The 21,334-nt window shown below is 34.0% G+C and overlaps 1 protein-coding gene across 6 annotated transcripts in view; it reads left to right on the top strand.

Annotated features, from left to right (window-relative positions):
* The window catches only part of LOC138321895 (GTPase-activating Rap/Ran-GAP domain-like protein 3), a 128,336-nt gene extending 108,511 nt beyond the window's left edge, over nucleotides 1–19,825 (top strand). For 4 of the 6 annotated variants that reach the window (XM_069265908.1, XM_069265911.1, XM_069265906.1 and 1 more), the window contains exons 11-29: nucleotides 42–156; nucleotides 653–698; nucleotides 1,834–1,940; nucleotides 2,230–2,345; nucleotides 2,754–2,774; nucleotides 5,640–5,735; nucleotides 6,167–6,241; nucleotides 8,167–8,230; nucleotides 8,770–8,817; nucleotides 9,295–9,393; nucleotides 10,748–10,861; nucleotides 11,113–11,276; nucleotides 11,870–12,022; nucleotides 12,342–12,408; nucleotides 12,811–12,891; nucleotides 13,269–13,387; nucleotides 13,632–13,737; nucleotides 14,214–14,422; nucleotides 14,792–19,825. In XM_069265908.1, coding sequence (XP_069122009.1) covers nucleotides 42–156; nucleotides 653–698; nucleotides 1,834–1,940; nucleotides 2,230–2,345; nucleotides 2,754–2,774; nucleotides 5,640–5,735; nucleotides 6,167–6,241; nucleotides 8,167–8,230; nucleotides 8,770–8,817; nucleotides 9,295–9,393; nucleotides 10,748–10,861; nucleotides 11,113–11,276; nucleotides 11,870–12,022; nucleotides 12,342–12,408; nucleotides 12,811–12,891; nucleotides 13,269–13,387; nucleotides 13,632–13,737; nucleotides 14,214–14,422; nucleotides 14,792–14,932 — 1,941 coding nt within the window. In that variant the 3' untranslated portion in view covers nucleotides 14,933–19,825. The remainder of the gene's footprint in view (nucleotides 1–41; nucleotides 157–652; nucleotides 699–1,833; nucleotides 1,941–2,229; nucleotides 2,346–2,753; nucleotides 2,775–5,639; nucleotides 5,736–6,166; nucleotides 6,242–8,166; nucleotides 8,231–8,769; nucleotides 8,818–9,294; nucleotides 9,394–10,747; nucleotides 10,862–11,112; nucleotides 11,277–11,869; nucleotides 12,023–12,341; nucleotides 12,409–12,810; nucleotides 12,892–13,268; nucleotides 13,388–13,631; nucleotides 13,738–14,213; nucleotides 14,423–14,791) is intronic. The other 2 variants (XM_069265909.1, XM_069265907.1) reach the window with 1 other exon arrangement.
* The last annotated feature ends 1,509 nt before the right edge of the window (nucleotides 19,826–21,334 follow it).

Below are 21,334 nucleotides of genomic sequence, written 5' to 3'. Positions count from 1 at the left end.
TAAATCATGCTTCATATTTGATTGACGTTTATTGTTTACAGGTGGAGAGAAAACGTCACATTGGGAACGATATTGTAAATATTATATTCTACGAATGTGAGTCATCTTCATCACCACCGAGTTTCAAACCATCAATGATGAAAACTCGATTTACACGTATCCTTTTTCTGCTGCCTGTTGTTAGGAACTGTTGAACAGTCAAATATACTTTCAGAATTTTTTTGTCAGGCTTGTAACTAAGACGAGGAAATACCTTATAAATCCCGAGCTTGTGTGGCACATTCTGTCTATATGCGTAAGCAAATCATTTTTAGAAGGATTTTCAAAATGACGATATAAAAATAATAACAATCTTTAAATCATTAAGTTTTCAACTTTCGCCGTGTGGAAATGGAAGGTTGATACATGTTTTTATTGTTTTTATTTGGAAAAAAATGTGGGTTTTTTTTACTCTGGTATTCATGAAATTGTTTCTTTGTATGAACAATATTGTTTGTATCCGTGACAATATTGCCTCTCAGTGGAATACTATACGTTGGCTGTCCAAAAAATGCTCTGAAAATGTAGTATCTATTGTTCAATTAATGGTTCTAAGGGGATAAAAAGACGTACCATTATGTAGTTTGGATATCACCCTTGACACTTTAATCAGACATATTTGCTTTAGTGACCTACTTTAAGGATGATAATACCTATCGGTAAGTAAACATCCCTTTTAGAGGTACTGACTACTACTGTTTTCTCGTGCTCTTTATCGATTTCTTCTAGGAGATTACTATGGTAGATTCTTCACCGCGCTATGTTGTCGGATCTCTCTGCTCAGCCTGTTGTAAACAACTATCCCTATTCTATAAGACCAATTCCTTTCAGACTATCAGCGTGGGTTCGTTTCAAATATTTATCTTTTACCCAAAAATAACTTTTATTTTTTTTCTATGAATTCTAACTTTTAATCATAACGTAACGTAAACAGCATAGAAAAGCATTAGGAAAACTAAGTCACATTTTCATCGACATTAATGTAGGTCCCCATCACTTATTACATTGCAATTATCAGAGAACTAATGAGGTGTATTGATCTTGTGTGGTAATTTCCGCACTGCTGCTGAACTAACACGGACATTGACATCACCTGTAGAAATATCCTCAAGTCAGTCACCCCCTTGTATCATTTTTCCTCATAATATGGAATATCTCGTCGTATAACTATATCTCAGATAGAGCTTGTAAGGAGGCATTGTTGTAAGTTGTTTTAATGTGTCAAGGTATTCTGTTTTTTGGCAAGATAAAGAAGAATCGAGGTACAATAATGTAAATGCAAAAAAACAACAGCTCCGTTCTAAGGATTTTGGTACCTTTTGTAGCTGGCTATTGTATTTGTTTGTCGAAAACTACAAAATCTGTATTTCGTGGCAAGGTATAACGCATGATAGGACTTATATGAATCTTAAAATATAATGTATTATATGCCTATTTTATTCGATACAGATATAAGTATTATCCACGTTCGTGAAACCGAACATAGTCTTGAAACTGAATATGAATGTTGTTTTTAGTTGTTTTTGACATTCATTGGTTGATTTGACATTGTCAACTAAACACATGGCTTCACGGAGTCAGTTACAATCATAAGATAAATGAAACTGAAGAAAAGGTTACATTTTTAAATGGAAGTATCCATACCCTGAAAATAACGCCATTTCCTTCCTTAAACACCAGAAGGTGAAATTATAACGCCATGTCATTCATTTAACACAGAATGTTTATTACAAATCACATGTGATCAGTTAAAATGCTAGATATTTTGTTTTTGTTTTTGTGTAACCATTACAGCTTGAATGTGTACTCCGAAGAATCTGTACCGCTATTCGGACCCCCTCTACCTTCACCGCCCGTGTTTTATGATCATCAGGAATTCAGAGATTTTCTCCTCGTTAAACGTAAGTAATGGCACTATGATTAACAAATCATCTTTTAATCAGTAAAATTATAAATGTGATGTTTTTCATACGTCATTAGTATATCCGTCAAATACAGTTGTGCTGTTATTTAATGTTTTTAATTATTATAATGTAACTACAAAGATTTCCACTTTGTGAAAAACTCCACTTCAAATAGTATATGTTACAATTATATATACAATTATTGTAACAATTATATTACAAAAATAAATGTTATTGTTACAATGTAGTATAAATGTATTAATGATTGTTTTGCTTTGAATTCCAGTCATCAATGGAGAAAAGGCCGCTGTAAATAATCCACTTTTCGCTCAGAAGAGAGAGAGGACCCTCGAAATGCTAATCAAAAACATATATCAGGACTATATGACAGAATGTAGCAAGGTAATCCAAATTGTTTCACATACTTCTATTTTTAGACATTATGGTTTTTTAATTCTTCGCCATTATATCGGCAAAATACAAAGAAACTGATTATCATTACAGTATGTAAAAGAAACACTTCTGATTACCTGAGCAGGAAGCTACTGTTAATAAGTTAACTTTGATTATGATCACCAGAAAGACGTGTTTTTGAAGTGCATTATGCATGAACGAGCTACGAAAGTCTTCGATGGCACTGTGTTATACTTCATAATGATTAATCAACATTTGGATATTATAACTTTATATACAGTGTTATTAATATCGATATACTTAAGTTCCATTGTTAAGACAGGTTTTTATCACCCAGAAGTTTTACCGATTTAGTACTTGCAGTACTTTGATTAACACCAGGACTATTTTTTGTAGTTAACTCCTCCTAGTTATAGGGTAGGTATAGTTCGTTATTTTATTAACTACCCAGAATGCCCTTCACTTCTCTCATATAATTATGACATGCGTACTCGTGAATGTGATACATTGAACATGGTTAATTGTATTAAATACAGGGATACCCACTCTGAGACTCTCACGATTTTCGCGGAAGACTCATTAGCCATTCCCCCACCATGGCGTGTCTCACGCAAAATTAGACGAACTTCGCCTAGCCCATCGTCAATACTCCAGGGGTTCCGATCACTTACGTTCTCCACACCCCAGGACTATCTCATAGTAAATTTGGAGGCAACTCAGCGGAAAACATCTGAATTAATCACAGACCTGCTAAGACCTCCTTATAAGACTACAGAGAGAGTGACGCCAACATCAAAGCAACATAGCCAACATACGGCTCTTTTGGTATACATCAAACGACTATGTTACCTATTCTGTTGCCTCCAATTTTATTTTGAGATAGTCCAGGGGTATAGGGATCGCAAGTGATCGGAACCCATGGAGTATCGAGGATGCGCCAAGCCTAATCAAATACATTATGATGTTATATGTGACCATTTTAACTATTATCAGTAAAACCGGAATCAACACTGAGACAAATCAAATATTCTTTAACATGATACAATTGACCGAAAGAAGACATATTTATTTCCATCTTGTTTTTCTATTTCAGCTCGATAAAGTCGATTTTCAATAATACGTACTTGTTTTAAGTTTATCTAGATTGTTCATTTGTATTTTCGGAGTGGAAACAAGTTTTTTATTTTGAAGTCTAAATCTCTGTTGCTTTCGTGGCCAGTACAAGCAGTAGTCTTGTAGTAAGTGATATATTTGATTTTACGTTTAATTCTATCCACAATGAAATAAACAAGAATAACACTTAAGAATGTATTGATAAAACAACAAAGTAAATCTAAAATACTAAATAAAAAAGTAAATAAAAGGTAAAAAGTATAATCACATCATATCATCGGTGAACCCTTAGGGCGAAACAAAGTTCAATCAAACGTGTAAGAGGTAATAAACATGCGACCTACCGAGCGTTTTAGACGTAGAGATTAGGAATCAAATTCCGAAAGGAAATCTCATTCCGAAGGGGATATATTGTTTCTATGTTCGCATATATGCATTGATGCTATATCGATACGAGACAAGGTTGATTTGATTGTTTCCTTGATGTCATGGTATCGTTGTCGTGCAGGCAGTCTTGTTCTTGTCAGATACATAGCTCATCATGTACAACACAATACATGTAAACCTTCTAAATTAAGTGAGTTATGGTAGGGCCAAATAAAGCTGTATGATTCTTGATGGACTCGTCAATGGTTCTGTAGAGGTGGGTTGTTGACTAGTCAAGGCGTGATGAAATTAGCAGAAACCCAATAATCCAATACCATTCTCCTCGATATACACTTCCTACGATATTTTTAAAGTTCATTTCCAATCGATTTTCAAAAATTGCTCTTGTCATTATTTTCGTGAACTGCCACATGTCGATCACTGACAGAAAAGAAATAACAAAGGCAGGCCGATGAATATAGAATTAGAAATGTTTCTATACTATTGGAGTATTACGTGTTCAGTAATTGTTCACATCACTGGTATTGGTATATTGTAATCGTCCGTTTTTTATTAATTTCAAAACCATGACTATGTCGATTTTCTTCTCTAATTAAATTGGCATTTTATAAAATTTGTATTGAAACAAAAATTATACAAAATATATTTAACTCGCGCTTCTACTTGAATGACTCATATGCACGTGTTGATTCTAATCTATTTCACTCAGATACTTATTTAAACTCATTCTGAACAAATATCAAATCTACCTTCGATGAACTTGCAGCATGGTAAGAGTCGACAAAGTATTGGCAGTCGGTATTATTAATGCATAGTCACAACATATAAATGATCTTAACTGTGTGTTCATTTTACATGATTACAGAAGTTTTTTTTTTAAATTTTAGATGACTTTCCTAAAAATTCATATGAAACGGCACAAAAAAAAAGATACTTTTAATCACAGAATTGCAATAACCTTATTTTCGAAGAATCTCAACATCAAACTAAATCTAGTAGATGCTGTCATTGTTCACGACGTTTTCCAATCCTGAAGTGACGTCTTAGTTTGCAGACGTTAAGTCATGACGTCACAATGAATTTCCGACCAATGAAAAGCAATTTAGGTTATATTATACAAGTTACATAAGCTAAAAAACAAATACATGGCGAAGTCGCTGATTTTCAGGCGGATTATATGATAAAAGACATAATGAACAGGCAATGGACATTATATTCCATTCATATGCATGGACTATAATTACCATACTAACAAACACAGTAGTTTCATGTTCATCATAGTATTTTCAGGTTTTATGTCTTCGGGAGTTGCAGCGAATTCAAAAACATTAATTTTTGCTTGTTATTGTACTTTTAAAAGAAAGTAGCTGAGTGTATGATACAATATCTCATATTACTTGTAGGATTTCACAGACCCACAAAACATACATGTAGTCTCACGAAAAGATCAGTATATTAAGACAGTATGCTTGTGATGTTAGACATTAAAAAGCCATTCTATGAAAAGTGATCTTCGTGTCCAAATGTCATAAGAAAGAATGCCGATAAATATGATGTAACTTCTATTGCATTGATGATGTAGTGATGTAGAACAATCCTTTTTGACATACCGAGTTTTCAGTCCTTGTTAATAGGAAATACACATCAGTGGATTGTTTGATTCATAAAATATTTTGCGAAACGGCTTTATTTCCCATATAATCTTAATAATCTTGTCAATAAAGCAGACAGCTGTGAAGATGATAAACGACTATATTGTATCGACCTTATTAATTTATCTAGTTATACAGGAGAGCATTTAGTGACGTCATACAAGACTCGCACAGCACACGACATAAAGAAGATGCCAGACGGGTCGAGTTTGTCCGAGTTGGGCAGGTGAGTATAATAATGAAATGAAACAAAATGGCTTAGACGCGAAAAAAAATCCTCGGCTTGTTTGTAATTGACGCCCTAAACACACTTTTGATTATTTGACGTGAGTGAAATGTTTAATGTCAAACCATGTAACCACACATCAAACAGCTAAGTATGGCTGGACAACTTCTTAATTACTGGGTCAATTTCAATGAACCTTCACAGCAATGTTAGGTAACATTACTTTGGTGTATGTGTATATGTACAAACCGGTAACATGGCTAATTACTTTTTGATCAATTTTGACATAGTTCAATAACAATTGCCATGGAAATATAATGACGGAACATTTGGTCCTCATGGTCTGATATTAGGGGTGACATGGTATTAGTTGACCATTGACATATGTTTCTGTGATTTATTGATTAATCTTTATAATGATAAATTTGCAGACGCTTAAGCTCAAGACAATAATCAAAGGCGATGCCCCAACGAGTTTGATCACCACAGGAATCCTGAAAAGAGAGGTAGGTCTTATAATACATCTTTAGGTTATAAGTGTTGGCATTTTTTTTTATTTCGTTTCCCAATCAATAACTACCTGTAACAGTTGATGCCTCATTCAATAAAATTATCAGTTGTTTGCCGGTAAATAAAACCATATGTGCGGCTTTCGCCCGCTTTCGTCAGAATAAAATTTCTTGCAAAGTAAGTCCTTTATGGTCTAACAGCATTTATTTAATGACTCTGTTCTATTAGATTCTTCTTGAGAAGTAGACTTGAAAATTGGGAAAGATCTAGAAACGAGGGATTCCAAACGAAGAATAACGATAATGTTCACACACACTTTGAAAACAATCAATATTGAATAAAATTTAGTTGAATTGGCAATATATATATAATGATTGACGGGATAGTAACGAAACTTGGTTAAATTGCAGACTCCCTTGCTCAAGAGTCAATGACCTGATGCGGCGTCTGCCGTCCATGCTTCTCCCGTCTGTTTATGCGTTTATTGCCTATCAACGGATTCTATAAAATAATTTATGTTGATATAATCTTAAAAACTGACTAGATAGAAACGTAATATAGCTCCAGAAACTCCTCTGGGAGAGCGAACAGACGTTTTCATTAATTTGGATTTTAGCTTCGGGACCAAAAAAAGAGGATACAGAGGCATTATTGCGAATTTATTGGAAGTCTTCCTCCGCAGAAGTTTAAAGTGTTTTTCTTAACCTCTACAACAGTTTGTTGAAAACACATACACTTAACCTCATATTTTTTGTTTTGTTTTAATATCCATATTATCTCTAGGGTTTATGGAGTTCATTAACATTGTTTGTACATTGTAGTTATTTTTTCCAAAGCAGTTAATTTATTATTGAGATTACTATCTTGATTAGTTTGTTTAAAACCTAAAACATGTAAACATCTTTATGACGTATATAGACATAAATATATATAACGTAGTGCAATTTTATTGTAAAATGAAGATATATCTCTTAGCTTGTGGCGAGCCCTGCATTCGTTGTTTTCTTCTCTCTTACTAGTGTTCAACAACAAAAAGTATTAAAAGTATCGAATTTGCTGTTATTGATATACAAATGCACATGGATCAGAATCCATCAAGAGATATACTAGACACCATTCCGTATAACGTAGAACCCCTTTAACTCGAAGTGCAGGGGACCAGGTCAATACTTCGAATTATAAGGAGTATTCGAGAGATCCCATGTTGGTTAACGATATGTCTTTGAGAAACCTTGCGTGTCAATAACGTTTTAAATATTGGTGTCCAGCTTAATATTAATGAGGGTGATTTTGAATCTTAATATTAAAGATGCTCCACCGCCGACAGAGCATATAAATGATATTCATCATTTGAACAACAATTGGTGTATAATCGTGTATATGTATGTCTAATTAACACAAAAAATAATATAAAATAATTCGTTTTGTCTTTGGTGCATGCGCAATCATTACTTCATTCCATATAGGATATAGTGACACGGAATTTTTTCGGGATGCAATTAATTATTTTTCATATCTTTAACTTTAAAATTAGAAGCACTAACTTTTCAATGGTGGTAATGGAATAAAGTAAGTAACTTTTGTAACTGAAGAAAACTACTAAATCGCCTGCTCCTGTTTTTGATAGTGAAAAAATTTCATTTCTCAGCGGTGAAGCATCTTTAAAAAAAATGTGTATTTTACCAAATTACACGCTATAAAATGCTAAAGAGAGTAAAAGTACATGACATTGTATATATTAGGCCTAGCAGTTTATATCCCACAACTTTGTATCCTCCGTAACTTCAAATACTTTTCACAGGTGGGCACTATTTCATTATTTCCTTACTACAGCTAATAATAGTTTCGATGTCCCCTTATTTGTATCATTGTGTACTTGAGAGAGTAATGCAATGTCTTTATTCTTTGTTTTAATACAAAGCCCTGGGAGCCACAGGAAATATATTCGGATTTCCAACAACAGATTCAGTGTGGTGATTCATGGGGTAAGTATTTAAACCAAACACCGGAAATCAACCTTTTTTGTGTGAGATTTATTTTCGTGGATATCACAGACGATTCCAATACGTGAATGATAGGTTTCACTAGAAGCACAGTCGACTTGGTTTAACTATAAGTCTCAAAAGTATTCTACCATATAACCGGCTATCTTAGCGGACCAAAATTTTTGCGATTTGATCTAAAAACGAGAAAATCATATGGTAGCGATTTTAAATTTTCGCGATATGGATTTTAAAAGTAGATGTCATTCAACCATTTCTCATTTTTTCGCAGATCAGATTTTGGCGATCATAGCAATGTGCCGCAAAATCGCTAAATTTTCCCCGTGACAATAGCCGGCTATACGGTACTTAAGAAAAGTTGTTACGCATGAAAACGCAAAATGATAAATAAGGTGAATGGCTATAGTTCATGTTCAACATCGAAAAGTTACTTCTCCTGTATGTCATATGTATGATGAGGAAAATGTTGTTTGGAAAAGAGTGAAACTATTAATAATGATGTTTGTCTCTTCCGATTGCAGGTGACAAACTGGTGCTAGCAACTGATGCAGGAACAGTGGTGCTAGAAGGTATTGTATCGTAGTAGCTTATTACAATCTTATATAATTATATTCCTAGGTTAAGGCATACTTACCTAGGCTATAGTTGACATATACTGTTTTTAATCTAATTGTAACGATTTATTAGTGGTGCTAGAAGGTATTGTAGTAGCTATATATAACGTATTCAATGTATCCTAAGATCAAGGCATACCTAACAAGGCTGTTGTCGATAAATAGTGTTTGTAACATAAGTGTAATTAATTTTCAGGACAAGATATTTAAATCATTATCGGAAGAGATAATAAAAAAGATAATAAAAAAGAAGTATTACTTGTTTTAATATACCATACATCGTTAACGAGCCAAGCCTATCTATAGTATATCAAATAAAATATGATACTGCTGACAATTGTTAAATCTTACTTTGCAATGTCAGCTTTACATCAAGATATTAACCAACCGTTAGATGGTATGTATTGTTAATAAATTGCGTTATTTATTCAGAGGGCCTGCCGCCAAGGACAATATTTGACAAGACAGTTGTAGTGAAACAGCTTACTGTTGTAGAAGCGCATGGTCTCCTTGTTCTTCGAAGTGAAAAAGGTACGCTCCATTTTTCAAGGACACTTTAACCAGCCTCAAAAGAAAGTAGAGTTTATGCACAAAACATGCCCTCAGGCCTCTATCTGCTTTCTTCATTCACTGATATGACTGCGATGTAAACAATTTCACATTACCATACTGCATCGAAGCCGTCTAGAAAAAAAATCAACAGGAAGATATTTCCTGTTATCAATCTTACGTTCGCCCTTTTTCTCTGGATTGCGATAAAGTTACAGTTTTGTTATTATGAGAGTATTTGTTTCAGATAGATTATAACAGTTCACATAGTTAATGACTTTGTCACATGTATAGATGCTCGTCCCTCACTAACAGCTTTCGGAATAATGCGGCGCCTTTCCACATTAGTCGCTGACAAGAAGTCGGAAATGAATTCTTTCCGCATGGCTAATGAGGATATATTCCTGTTTACCGTCAGCCAAGGTCGTAAACGTCTCTATTTCATTATAGCATCCTATCTAAATATATCTATGGATAGTATTGATCAGTGTTTATGTGCCAATAAACCCACTTGCTCGCCTCCACACGACTTTTATTATATAACCATTTTCCAAACTGTCATAGCATTATGACTTATCAATGTTTTAATATCCAACTAGACTAGCGATAAATCACATTAAAACTGTAGGATGAAATTATGTACTTATTAGTATTCCATGGGTAAAATTAATCGCCACAAAGTTGTTTAAGTAACATGCCTTTGATTTCTGTGTGACCAATGCATTCAAAAATATGTCTTATCGGTAATAAATCATTTCTTATAAAGCTAGACTTGCTGGTACATTACATTATATATACAGTAACCTGACGTCTTATGTCTACTGTGTGCAATGCGAAGAATACTTCGCTCGCCGTCATCACAAATAAGTGATAGCTACTTCTTGTAGCCTGACCCCGAACCCGCACCAGTGAATTAAAGGACTTTATTCCCAGAACTACTGAAATCGCTCTTAAAGTAGCTTTGTTTATCTTTTTCACGCGTACGATCTCTCGCTGATGGGTCTCGTGTTGCTATTTGATGCTTTTGTATTCCTTACGGGAATCCGGCCCGGGTATGGCTACCGTACACATATCGTACCTGTTTGATCGAATAACTATATACGATCATGAATTTTAACGATACTAGTTGAAGTCGTTATCAATACCGTGGGAGATATCAAAAGGTTTTGGTTGCTTTTAATAAATGTTATAGAACAATGGTTTAATGTAACGTCATGCGTCGTGGTTATATGACAGTGACAAACTTAACATTACAACCAGATGACGGTAAGAATGAATGTTGTCAATTTCATACCAATTATGCTTGTAAATTATGATATGGTAAATTACTCCACAGGAAAGGACAGTAAGATCCATGTCTTTAGACTTCTGGATTTTGAGGGAGAATATAACGAGCACACAGTTCGAACCAGACTGGACTGCCGTGACCACAGGCTGGACAGAACCAAAGGTTAGTAATCTAATGTGAAACATACAACGGTCTGGGCAAATGATGTACCGTATAACTGGTTATTTTTGCGTGTCGAAATTTTCGAAAAATTCCCGATTTGGCTTCAATGGTATAATCTCTTCAACCAATTCGTAATATTTCATGGAATTACGCAATCAGGTCGATGAACCGCGAAATCTCGATACTATCTTCCACGCGAAAATTACCGCCAAAACAACGGCTTGTGTCATTTTATTTTCAACTGATTCCAGGTTGCCATATATACGCCTTGAGTAGGCCTGGGACCAGTCACCTGCGTATGGTGGTAGCGGTCCAGAGACGTTTGTTGTTGTTTACATGGAAACACTCGGCCGCTTGGTCGGCCTGGTGTCCAACCGTGGATTTCGAAATTGCAGATGGATTCAGCTTTGTTAGGGTATGTATAGACCTCCAAGCCACCAGTAAACATTGACTTGTTAATCTATATCTCTTCGGTATGTCTTATCCTAGCTAAGGGGAAATAACCTAGTATTATGTACGTTCAAGACTCTCAAGAGTGCTAAAATTTCTATTATCCTAGCTTTCAAGCTAAGGGGAGATAATCTAGCATTATTTATAAGCTATGATGGTAAGCGCAGGTACCAATGTATGTGTGAATATTTCGAAGAAACTGATACCAAAGACAAATTTTACTGTCATTTGTGACAGATATGCATGAATCTTTGTATGATTGGAAAGAATGTTGACGCTGATATCGCGGACAAAATCAAAATTTTGACCGAAAGGTTGTAAGGAAACCCAAATTACCTGCGTTATTGTCGAGGAATTAAATTACGCCATGTTTGTGATCAGTTAATTGCCACGAATAAAATGTAAACATATAATCAAATTTACATCAGAAATTAACAAAACGCGAACATTTCTGCCTGCAAATTAGTTTGAATGAGAAAATCGCGAATCACCCAGGAATTTAAACGAGTATGAATGATCTTTACTTACATTGTGCTCACCCTTGTTTCAAACATACAGGAACTACATACTGATGAGCTACCGTCTATTATCACACTTATAGACGGAAACAAGGAAGATAATCAAATATGTGTGGGATATAAAAATCAGTTCGACCTCATCAATGAGAAGAATGGCGATACGTTACAGTTGTATCATGTCGAAACCAACAAGGTAACATGTCATTTCGTATCCTATGTAATCGTAATTTTACTAAATAATTTTGTTGCAATACTGATCGATATACTTATTTTGTAAAAATAGGATGGCTTAACGATTCAAACCAGTACTGTTTACTATCCCTGTCTCTCTCATTACCGCTCTGTTCTTTGAGAAATTGACAAATCTACCTTAATGGGTATACATTTGTAGCATTTTTAATCTTCTTTTTACCCATGTTAAATTAAGTTTTTTTGTGAAATATGTAAACGTAAAATGGTTTTAGATGTTACCTTTTGTGTTCAATGATCTTGTGGTTTATGCTGCGCTTTAGGTTAAGTTGGTGTCTGCTTTGGATATATATGAAGACGAAGAGGCAGAACTACTCCTGTGTTACAATCGTAAGTGCGACCTTGTTGTGAACGAAGATTATATTCCACTAAGGGTTTTAATAGAAAATATTTACAACCGTCTAGTATTAGTGTTACTTCTGTCTGGTTTTTTTTTACTGTAAACCGACATAAGTTTGCGCCCAATTATTTTCACATTTCTATGCGAAACAACAAGTTCATGTCGATTAAATGTTGCTATTAAGATTACGATATGGTTCTGCTGTTCTCATAATTCATGGTTATTATTTTTGCGGACTCTTAAGTATAATCGTTCGCAAAATACGCAAAACGGAAATGTATAGGTTTACAATATCAGCATAACGATGTATTCATTCTACATTGTACGGATTACTGACTATAATGTAGTAGTCAATGAATGATTTAAATATATTTTTCTTTTCACCTGAACAGATGTGAGCCATTTTCAGAAGTTGAGTGAGGAGACGTCACATGATTTCGATTTTCATTGGAACAGCGAACCACAGGCTATCGGTTTGTAAATCATATCTCGTAACAAATTCTAAATTTATATTATTTAACTAACTTTTTCATTATACATGTAATTCTATTTATACTATAAAAATCGTGAGTAAAACCTCCCCGGGGCATGTGTATTGTTACCTTTTGTTTTGCACACTCAGTTTTTTAATTATTAGTTAAGAAAACTGGGCAAAACAAAAAATTAAAAAAAAAAAAAAAAAAAAAAAAAAACTATGATCGATTTCCAAAATCTTTCTTTGTCCGGTATGTGGTTTCTAATAACCAGTAGCATTTGTGCGCTAAATATCTGACTGCTCGTTTTAGTTGTTCTTGAAGTATGCATGTAAAATTACGATATCTCTTTGAAAGTGTTTATTTTGTGTTCGTAGTTTGTGCCTTCCCGTATGTCATGGCGTTTACACAGGATACGATAGAAATTCGACTGATAATTAACGGAAATCTAGTCCACACCATGACTGTGCCTGATCTTAGGCTACTCACAGCAAAGGTTTGTATCCTGTCCTGTAATAGTTACTGTGTATACCGTACACCGGATATTGCTACCAGTGAAGCGGTAGATGAACTACATACATATATATTTTGCAAATATTTGAACCATTATGAGCATATTAATTGTTGTCATGATAATTTCAATTTCTAAATAATACTAAAACAAACCTAACAACATACAACTGTATAATACAAATGTATAGATATGGGTATGATTATAATAATTCATTATTTTTATGCAGTGCGATATATATTTTGCTGCAAATGTCGGACCTGGGGTGTCTCCCACGGAGAAAACCAGAGGGGAAAGAGATAGTGCCTCGTACTCACCGCCACCCTCACCATCAGGTAAATCATATCGTGTGTATCGTATATCATTGTGATATGCATATCATTTATTTATATTGTCATATATATACATTGTGTATCATTCATGTTTCAGTGTTATTGTTAGAATTGATATTTCGATCATCATATTTTGGCGATGTCAATAAATTGAATCAATAGAAATCACTGGTTGATATACTATCTACCATAAGAATACAATTCTGCAACATCGGGGTTGTGAGTCAGTTCTTCTTATGCAAGTCTCAAACGTTCGTACATAACAATATCAGCAAAGTTGTTGCAGTATTGTTCGTTTTCATTACATGTATTTAAAATAATGAAAGTTACAATCAGATGTAAAGTAATATAACCATCCATACGTAACATTAGAATGTCTGATTCAGGTCAAAGTCGGATGAATTCACAATGTATTTTATTACAACCAGATGTAAAGTTTTATCAATTATCCGTTAGTAACAAAAGCGTATCTCTTTCAGGTAAAACCCGGACGAATTCACAATGTATCTTTAAGATTCCTCTGTCGTGCCTTGCTGGGCAGATGCACACTGATAAATCGCCCCATGGATCTCCCTCACCACAGTGTGCCACACTACTAGCCCCTATCCTCAATAACGGTGACAAATCTCCGTTACAATCAAAACGGAGTCCTCTTCTCCGGACGAAATGTGTCAACACCAATGAAAAGGTAGATACGCATTGTCAGCTTTAGAAAAACCATTCACTTTAATCTCTGTCTTGTCAATGAGCAGACTGAAGTGTACTGATATGTAAATGAACAGACGATCTGTTTGTGTCGTCAATACGAGTATATATCGTATATGCAGAGTAACCTTTCTTACCGTTATAGGTAGGTATCCCTTGTGACGTCATAATTTTATCAGCGAAATCCGCATGGCTTACTCTGTGACGTTTCGCTGGCCATTACATGACGTCACAATCCATATCTACCCGCAAGGGCAGATAACTCTGCAATATTGAAATACAAAATAATGCTATACATGTTCTTTTATTGCTATGTATCCCATATATTGATTTTATAATTTAATTATCATAGGAAAAGGATCGCCATGACTCATCAAGCTCGGACTCTGGAATTAACATACTCAAGCCGATGGACGGTACGAGTAGCCCACCCCAAAGTCCTTACCAGAAATCTGTGGGACAGATAGACTTTACAGGCCAAGATATACTATGATACAGACAAGGAATAAGTCTCCAATTTATTCATCAACTCAGAATGACGCGCAGACAGACTCATTATTCTACGGTATATAGGGCACAGCGTCATGCTAATCTCAGTGATAGTTGAAACAAATTGATGTGACATCAGATGTGCGAGTGGATGTACAAATGTATAGTTATCCCAGGCTCAAGACAATTTAAGACGATGAAACATATATCATGATACAGGATATTTGAATGAACAAGGCTTGTTGAATTCTTATTTATTTATTTCACCAATCGTATTAATGATATGTGATACATAGTTACAACTAGACTCAACAAAGAAGTCCCAGTTAATGGAAACCGATCGCCACAAACGTTCACAGCTGTGGATACTATTGTGATTAATGGTTCGTTACTAGTGTTCACCAGTCGTTATGTTACACATAATTATATTGTGTATGTGTTTTGTACCTTAGTGATGTGTCACCAACGTTCCTAGTTACGCAATACATTCACAACAGCGTTCGATGCTTTTGTCACAATGTGATGAACCATACATCATTCCCTGTAGTTTTGTTGCAACTACAAGACCAACATTTCTACGAAATCCGAGAAAGTATAGGGAGCTGATATATCTGGTATCGCTGAACAGGTAACTGAATTGGAAGAGCCTTTATCTAGTATCTAGAGGTTCTTAAGTTCGAGTCTGACCGATACACTTTCCCTTTCCTGCTACAGAATTGGCGCCCAAATACGTAGTATATGCCGACATTGGTGATACATGTATAGGTCTCCGTGTATGTTCGAGAGCATTGAGAAAGGAGGGAGAGGTTTGACTGAACTAGACTGGGTCGATCATCAGTGACCAGGTGTTTCAACAAATATAGTCTTCATCTAATATTCAAAGATCCAGTGTCCGTATCCCGGTTTGACCGATACATTTCCTCCTGTTGTTACGGAAAAAACATAAGTTCAGTAGCCGAATCAATACGCTGCGCATCTTAACTGTTGAGCCATGATGTTTGAAAATATGATGACATTATTTAACTATTTACATAATGGGTTGTAATATAAAACATAAATCTTATTTTTTATTGATAAGGTATTTGTTGGGGCAGTAAATCGTATATAGCTGATATATATTTACATCTTTCTCTGTTTCGGCTTTGTAAATCCGGATTACTTATTCATTAGCTTATACGTAGGCTGTTCAGCCTAGCAGCTACTACCATCTTTATTCTGCCTAAAACCTTATTAGGGATGTAAATATTTGTATATATCTTCACTCTGACTGCGTATACGACAGTATGAACTCATTTATGTGCTCCATATATAGAATACGTTGCGCTTTGTATTCATACTGCCGTATGCGCAGTTAAATGAAGATCAAAGTGCGGTGACGGTTCCTACCTGTTTACGGTATTTACTGAAGTATACATACTAGCCTTTATAACAATTATATATATACATCGTTTCAGTTAATAAAGCATTTATATTCGTTTGTTTTCGTATCTAAGAAATCCTCTGTGGTGATGTACGGGTGTATTTATTTGTCTCTGCACACCACAAACAGGTTTTCATTGAACAAGATTTATGACACAATAATAGAAAATATATACAGTTGTCTATTATTATCTATCCTGTGTACAGGCGCCTTGCCTTAATTAGAAAGTATACAAATTAAAAAGCTTGAAGAGATAATTTGGGCAAAGGTACAATTAAGTACGATTGAAGAGTGCCTTTCGTTAGCGAAACACACCCTGTAGATAAATTCTTAAAGTCTTAATCTTCTCCGCGATACCTTTTTATACTACAATGATGTAAGACGTGCACTTTATTGGCATTACAGATTTATTTTTGGGAATGGAATTTTCATTTTATAAGAAATCAGAGATGGTGTTTCGGTAGTAAGTTCGAGAACAAAACGATATGGTGACATAGCGTTTGTGTTAATGCTACCAAGCTTAATATACCCCGATGTTAGGATATCAGAGATTCTGTAAAATTGTCAGCGACACCGATGTCATTAAATACATTCTAATATCTGCATTACGTATACTATTTTTTCTATGTATACCTTGTCAATGTATAAATATGCATGGTTTGAGGCGCAACTGAATACATAAAGTCAAAACGAAGAATGAGGATGTCAACAATAGCCTCTGAAAAAACGAAAAACACTGTGTGATAAACTTATGGTAGCAAATATATTTTAGAAAGGAGGAATGCTGGCAAATAAAAGATTTTATGTATGACCATACTCTAGCAAATTATCTGTAATTAACCCCTATTTGGTGTATTTGGGCTGAGACTGGATAATTATCTTAACGTGTGTATAGGAAAAATATCTTTCTTTTATGCAACTCTCCTGATACAGACTGAGCTATAATCAGAAAGTGTAGGACATTTCCAGATTTATATAATCAATTGAAAAACATGTGAAATCAGAGTCAAATCATGTTGAAATATGACTGATGACGATCTGATTAAATGGTCAGTTGTTTATGTTTCTTTATATTGTACACATATAAAATTAATTTTCGGACTAACGGGTGTTCGGAAAACATCCCTTTAATCCGGAAAAACAGCTTTGGGTTTTTATTACTTCTCGACTGTGATTGTTATTTTTGTTTTCTCATATTTTATAATTTTAAGATTTACATCATTCAATATTAATATTGTATGTTATTGTTACCTTGAATGTAGTTTGTATATAAGTTGATATAGTCTATCTTACCATCATTAATTAGTAGTACCCAGTGCCTAACTTCTTTGTTGTTATCGCCCATCACCACCAAACGTCTTCAACGACATTCGACTCTTCATTGTTTGACCATTCCTATATTATGTATTTACTATTCTGTATACTTAAGTGAAATACATTCCAATTATGAAAAAAAACATATAAATGAGGAAATGCGTGTATTCACTTGATCGAATACTTTCGTGTATGTCAATATTATTTGGCTTCTACTATTTTCTTTTTGTTTATATTTCTCATCAGACTTTGATCGTAAAATCAAACATAATTAATGCACATATTATTAACGTATTTCACACCAATGATCAAATTTTAAGACCAGATTTAACCTCAATTATATTGCAATACATTCTGGATGTAATTCACGGAAACGCAATCGGTCACCTTCGGCACTTTCCGTAAACGAGAAAATAAGCGTAATCTCGTTTAAGGAAGTGCCGAAGGTTCCCGATCGCGTGGAAATGCGAAATTAAGTCACCGCAAAAATTGTTTTATAGTTATAAATGTGTGCGTACAAGCAGGGAATCCTATATTGTTTTGAAATATTTTTATGTAAGTGTAAGTGATCAGCCAGTGTGTTTGTCCATAGAGAAAACATTTTAATTGTATAAACATTCGTATCTTGACTACCATAGTTTCTAGAAAATACCATCAATACTGATAAATTAATGCGCACATCTTATTCATATTTCATGTATGTCTGTGTATTTTTCCATTCGGTAAATAGGTGTGTACTAAGTATACGACTACATTTAATTTATGTTTATATACTACCAACATAATATTAAATTCGATATCAAATATGTAAAGCTTCTGTTGGTAGCAAATGGCGTTTAAATCCTATCTCATACGTTGTGCGACCAAGTCAGTGTGTAATTATCATTTTGTAAAACATTTAATATATCTTGAGTGTTTGTTTCAACGAAGTCAGTGTTCCCTTTGCTAATGTCAGTAGTAAATTAAACTGGTTAAACCGGCAACGTAATGGTAACCTAACAAGTTAATAGATCCAATGTAGATGAAGAGGTTACTGATAATCCATCGTATAATCCATTAAGTCCATCTAGTTAATAATAATCCATCTAGTTAACGATAATCTTTTGAGTATTTTAAGAGCTAATAGCAGTGATTGGTTAACTGGGACGTTTTAGTATCGACATTGTTGGCGTGAATGATCGCGTAACTCACGTTAAGCTAACGTTTAAATGCTCACCATGTCAGATATTAAATATTAGTTATAACGATAATACCTTAATTAGGTTTGGGCTGTAAATTATAACCATGTCAATTATTAAAGGCCAGTTATCATAATTATACCGTAACTTGGTGTGGGCTATGAATTATGTCATTTTAATGCTTGTAAACATGTATATTACGTCATGTGTTCACATATCATGTCAAACGGTCCGACGGTTGAAAGCTCTCTGATCAACATCTGTATACCCGATACACTAAATTATACTACATTAATGTAATGTTTTTAAAAAAAAATAACTGACAATGATTTTAAACACCATATTCCGTATTTGCATATTATAAAGTTATCTGCCCTTGCGGGTAGGTATTGATTGTGACGTCATGTGTTTACGAACGTAACGTCATTCTTTTCATAGAAAACAACGTCAATTTCGCTCACAAAATAATGACGCGACAATCGATACCTATCCATAATGGACCTAACTTTGTAGTATGCAAAGACGGAATAAATAAACCTCAACGCCATGTTAAAACTTGAAAATTGAGAATTTGAACCATATTACATAACACCTTCAAAAAATACATTACATTCACTGGATGGATATTAGACACATTTTTCTTACATTGTAGCCTGCAAAGGTAATTGAAAATTTGCTATAAATATGTTAACATGGCTAAGACAGTGATAGTTATCGAACTGGGATATTTTGTTTTTATTGAAAGAGTCACGAAAAGCATATTTTTCAGCTTTTAAAATACATGTTATAATTTAAGTGTAGATCATATTAGCTTAGAAATATTTTTATTGTATGGGAGAGGAGACAGGGCGAACGAACATGGGTGTTAAAAATGTATAATTATAATTATTTTAAATCATGTCAGTGTATGGCGAAGAATATATATATAGCACTGACACCCTGGGTTAAAATTCAATCTTGAATCCAATAAAAAGATAAAATCATATATGTTTGTGTTATATTTTGAAATCGCAAATATCAAGAAATCTGATCATCCATACAACGATTTGCATCGATACAAAATGAAATCATACCACAAAACAAACGGGAGATTACGATATTAGCAATTAAATAATTAAACTCTTTACTAGAATTTTTATATAGCAAATTCGAACCTCTGGGAACCAACGACTCACTTCGTAATACATCCTACAGCAATCTTAAAGCGGGAATGAAAATTACTAGGTTATAACCACGTATACGCTGTAAACATGTTTGTTTTAAACGTGTTTTACTGTAAATATAATTTTATTTGTTTAGGAAGTGATGATGCGTTAAGCTTAGAAATAACAATCAAAGATGCTCCAGACCACTGATAACAAATGGTTTGTTTTTTTCACTTTCAAAAACAGGTGCAGACGTCTGACGATTTAGCATTTTTCATCAGTTACAAAAGTTACTTCCATGTGCTTTACACCATTACCACCATTGAAAATGTTAAGCTTCTAATTTTACTACAAGTTAAAAATATATAAAAAAAATAATTAATTGCATCCCGAAAACATTCCGTCGCACTATATCCTATATAGAATGAAGTGCTGATTGCGTATGCACCAAAAGCGAAATAAATGATTTTATATTATTTTCTTGTGTTAATTAGACATACATATACAAGACTGAACACCAATTATTGTTCAGATGATCATTTATGCTCTGTCGGCGGTGGAGTATCTTTAATTAAAACTTCTATTTTTGACACAAATTACCTATATATAAAATTAAGGAAACAGTTTTTTACTTCTTTATTGTATGTACACTTTTGATGGTAATGTACAAATGTAATATTATGAACACTTTACTGCAGCTTCATCTTACTTGCGTTCCTAAGTTAGTGAAAACTAAAAAGCTCAACGAATTAAATTGTCGGGAATCGAGTACTATTGATACATCATCTGCTATATTTTCGAATAGAAGAGTCAAGAGCTTTTAAGATTTTTTTTTATGAATTTTATTTTTATTCATTTATTAGAATCACATTTGATCTTTCATGATCACAACATTTACAATAATACTGTGACCTCTACAAAAACTTTTTTTTAAGTTAGTAGTTACGTGAACGGCAGCTTCAATATAAACTAACTCTGTACAAGAAACAAATAATTTTAGTACATTAACCGTGTAAACGTTACAAAATTTTAGTGGAAAATACAATAACTATCACAGAATAAGTAACACTTCTAATTAAATGTATACAGACATTATAGCAGAATTGTGTCATAATTTTTCATGGTTTGCATCCTTTTGATTCTTTGAAAACATACTAGCCAACAAGGCGTTGAAAACTAAACACAAACAAATCAACACTATATCCTCCAAAAGATGTTTTTCAGGCTTTCCAAATGCAACATGTTAGTACATTGTAATTGATCAATTTAGAGCAGAGTTTTCTTTAGATGAATTTTTAGTCATAGAATCAATTGCTTTTTCTTGTTGCATCTGTCTTTTACTTGGTTGG

Source organism: Argopecten irradians, chromosome 4 (assembly GCF_041381155.1).
Source record: "Argopecten irradians isolate NY chromosome 4, Ai_NY, whole genome shotgun sequence".
Taxonomy (NCBI): domain Eukaryota; kingdom Metazoa; phylum Mollusca; class Bivalvia; order Pectinida; family Pectinidae; genus Argopecten; species Argopecten irradians.
This window is presented reverse-complemented; position numbering and strand designations above follow the sequence as displayed.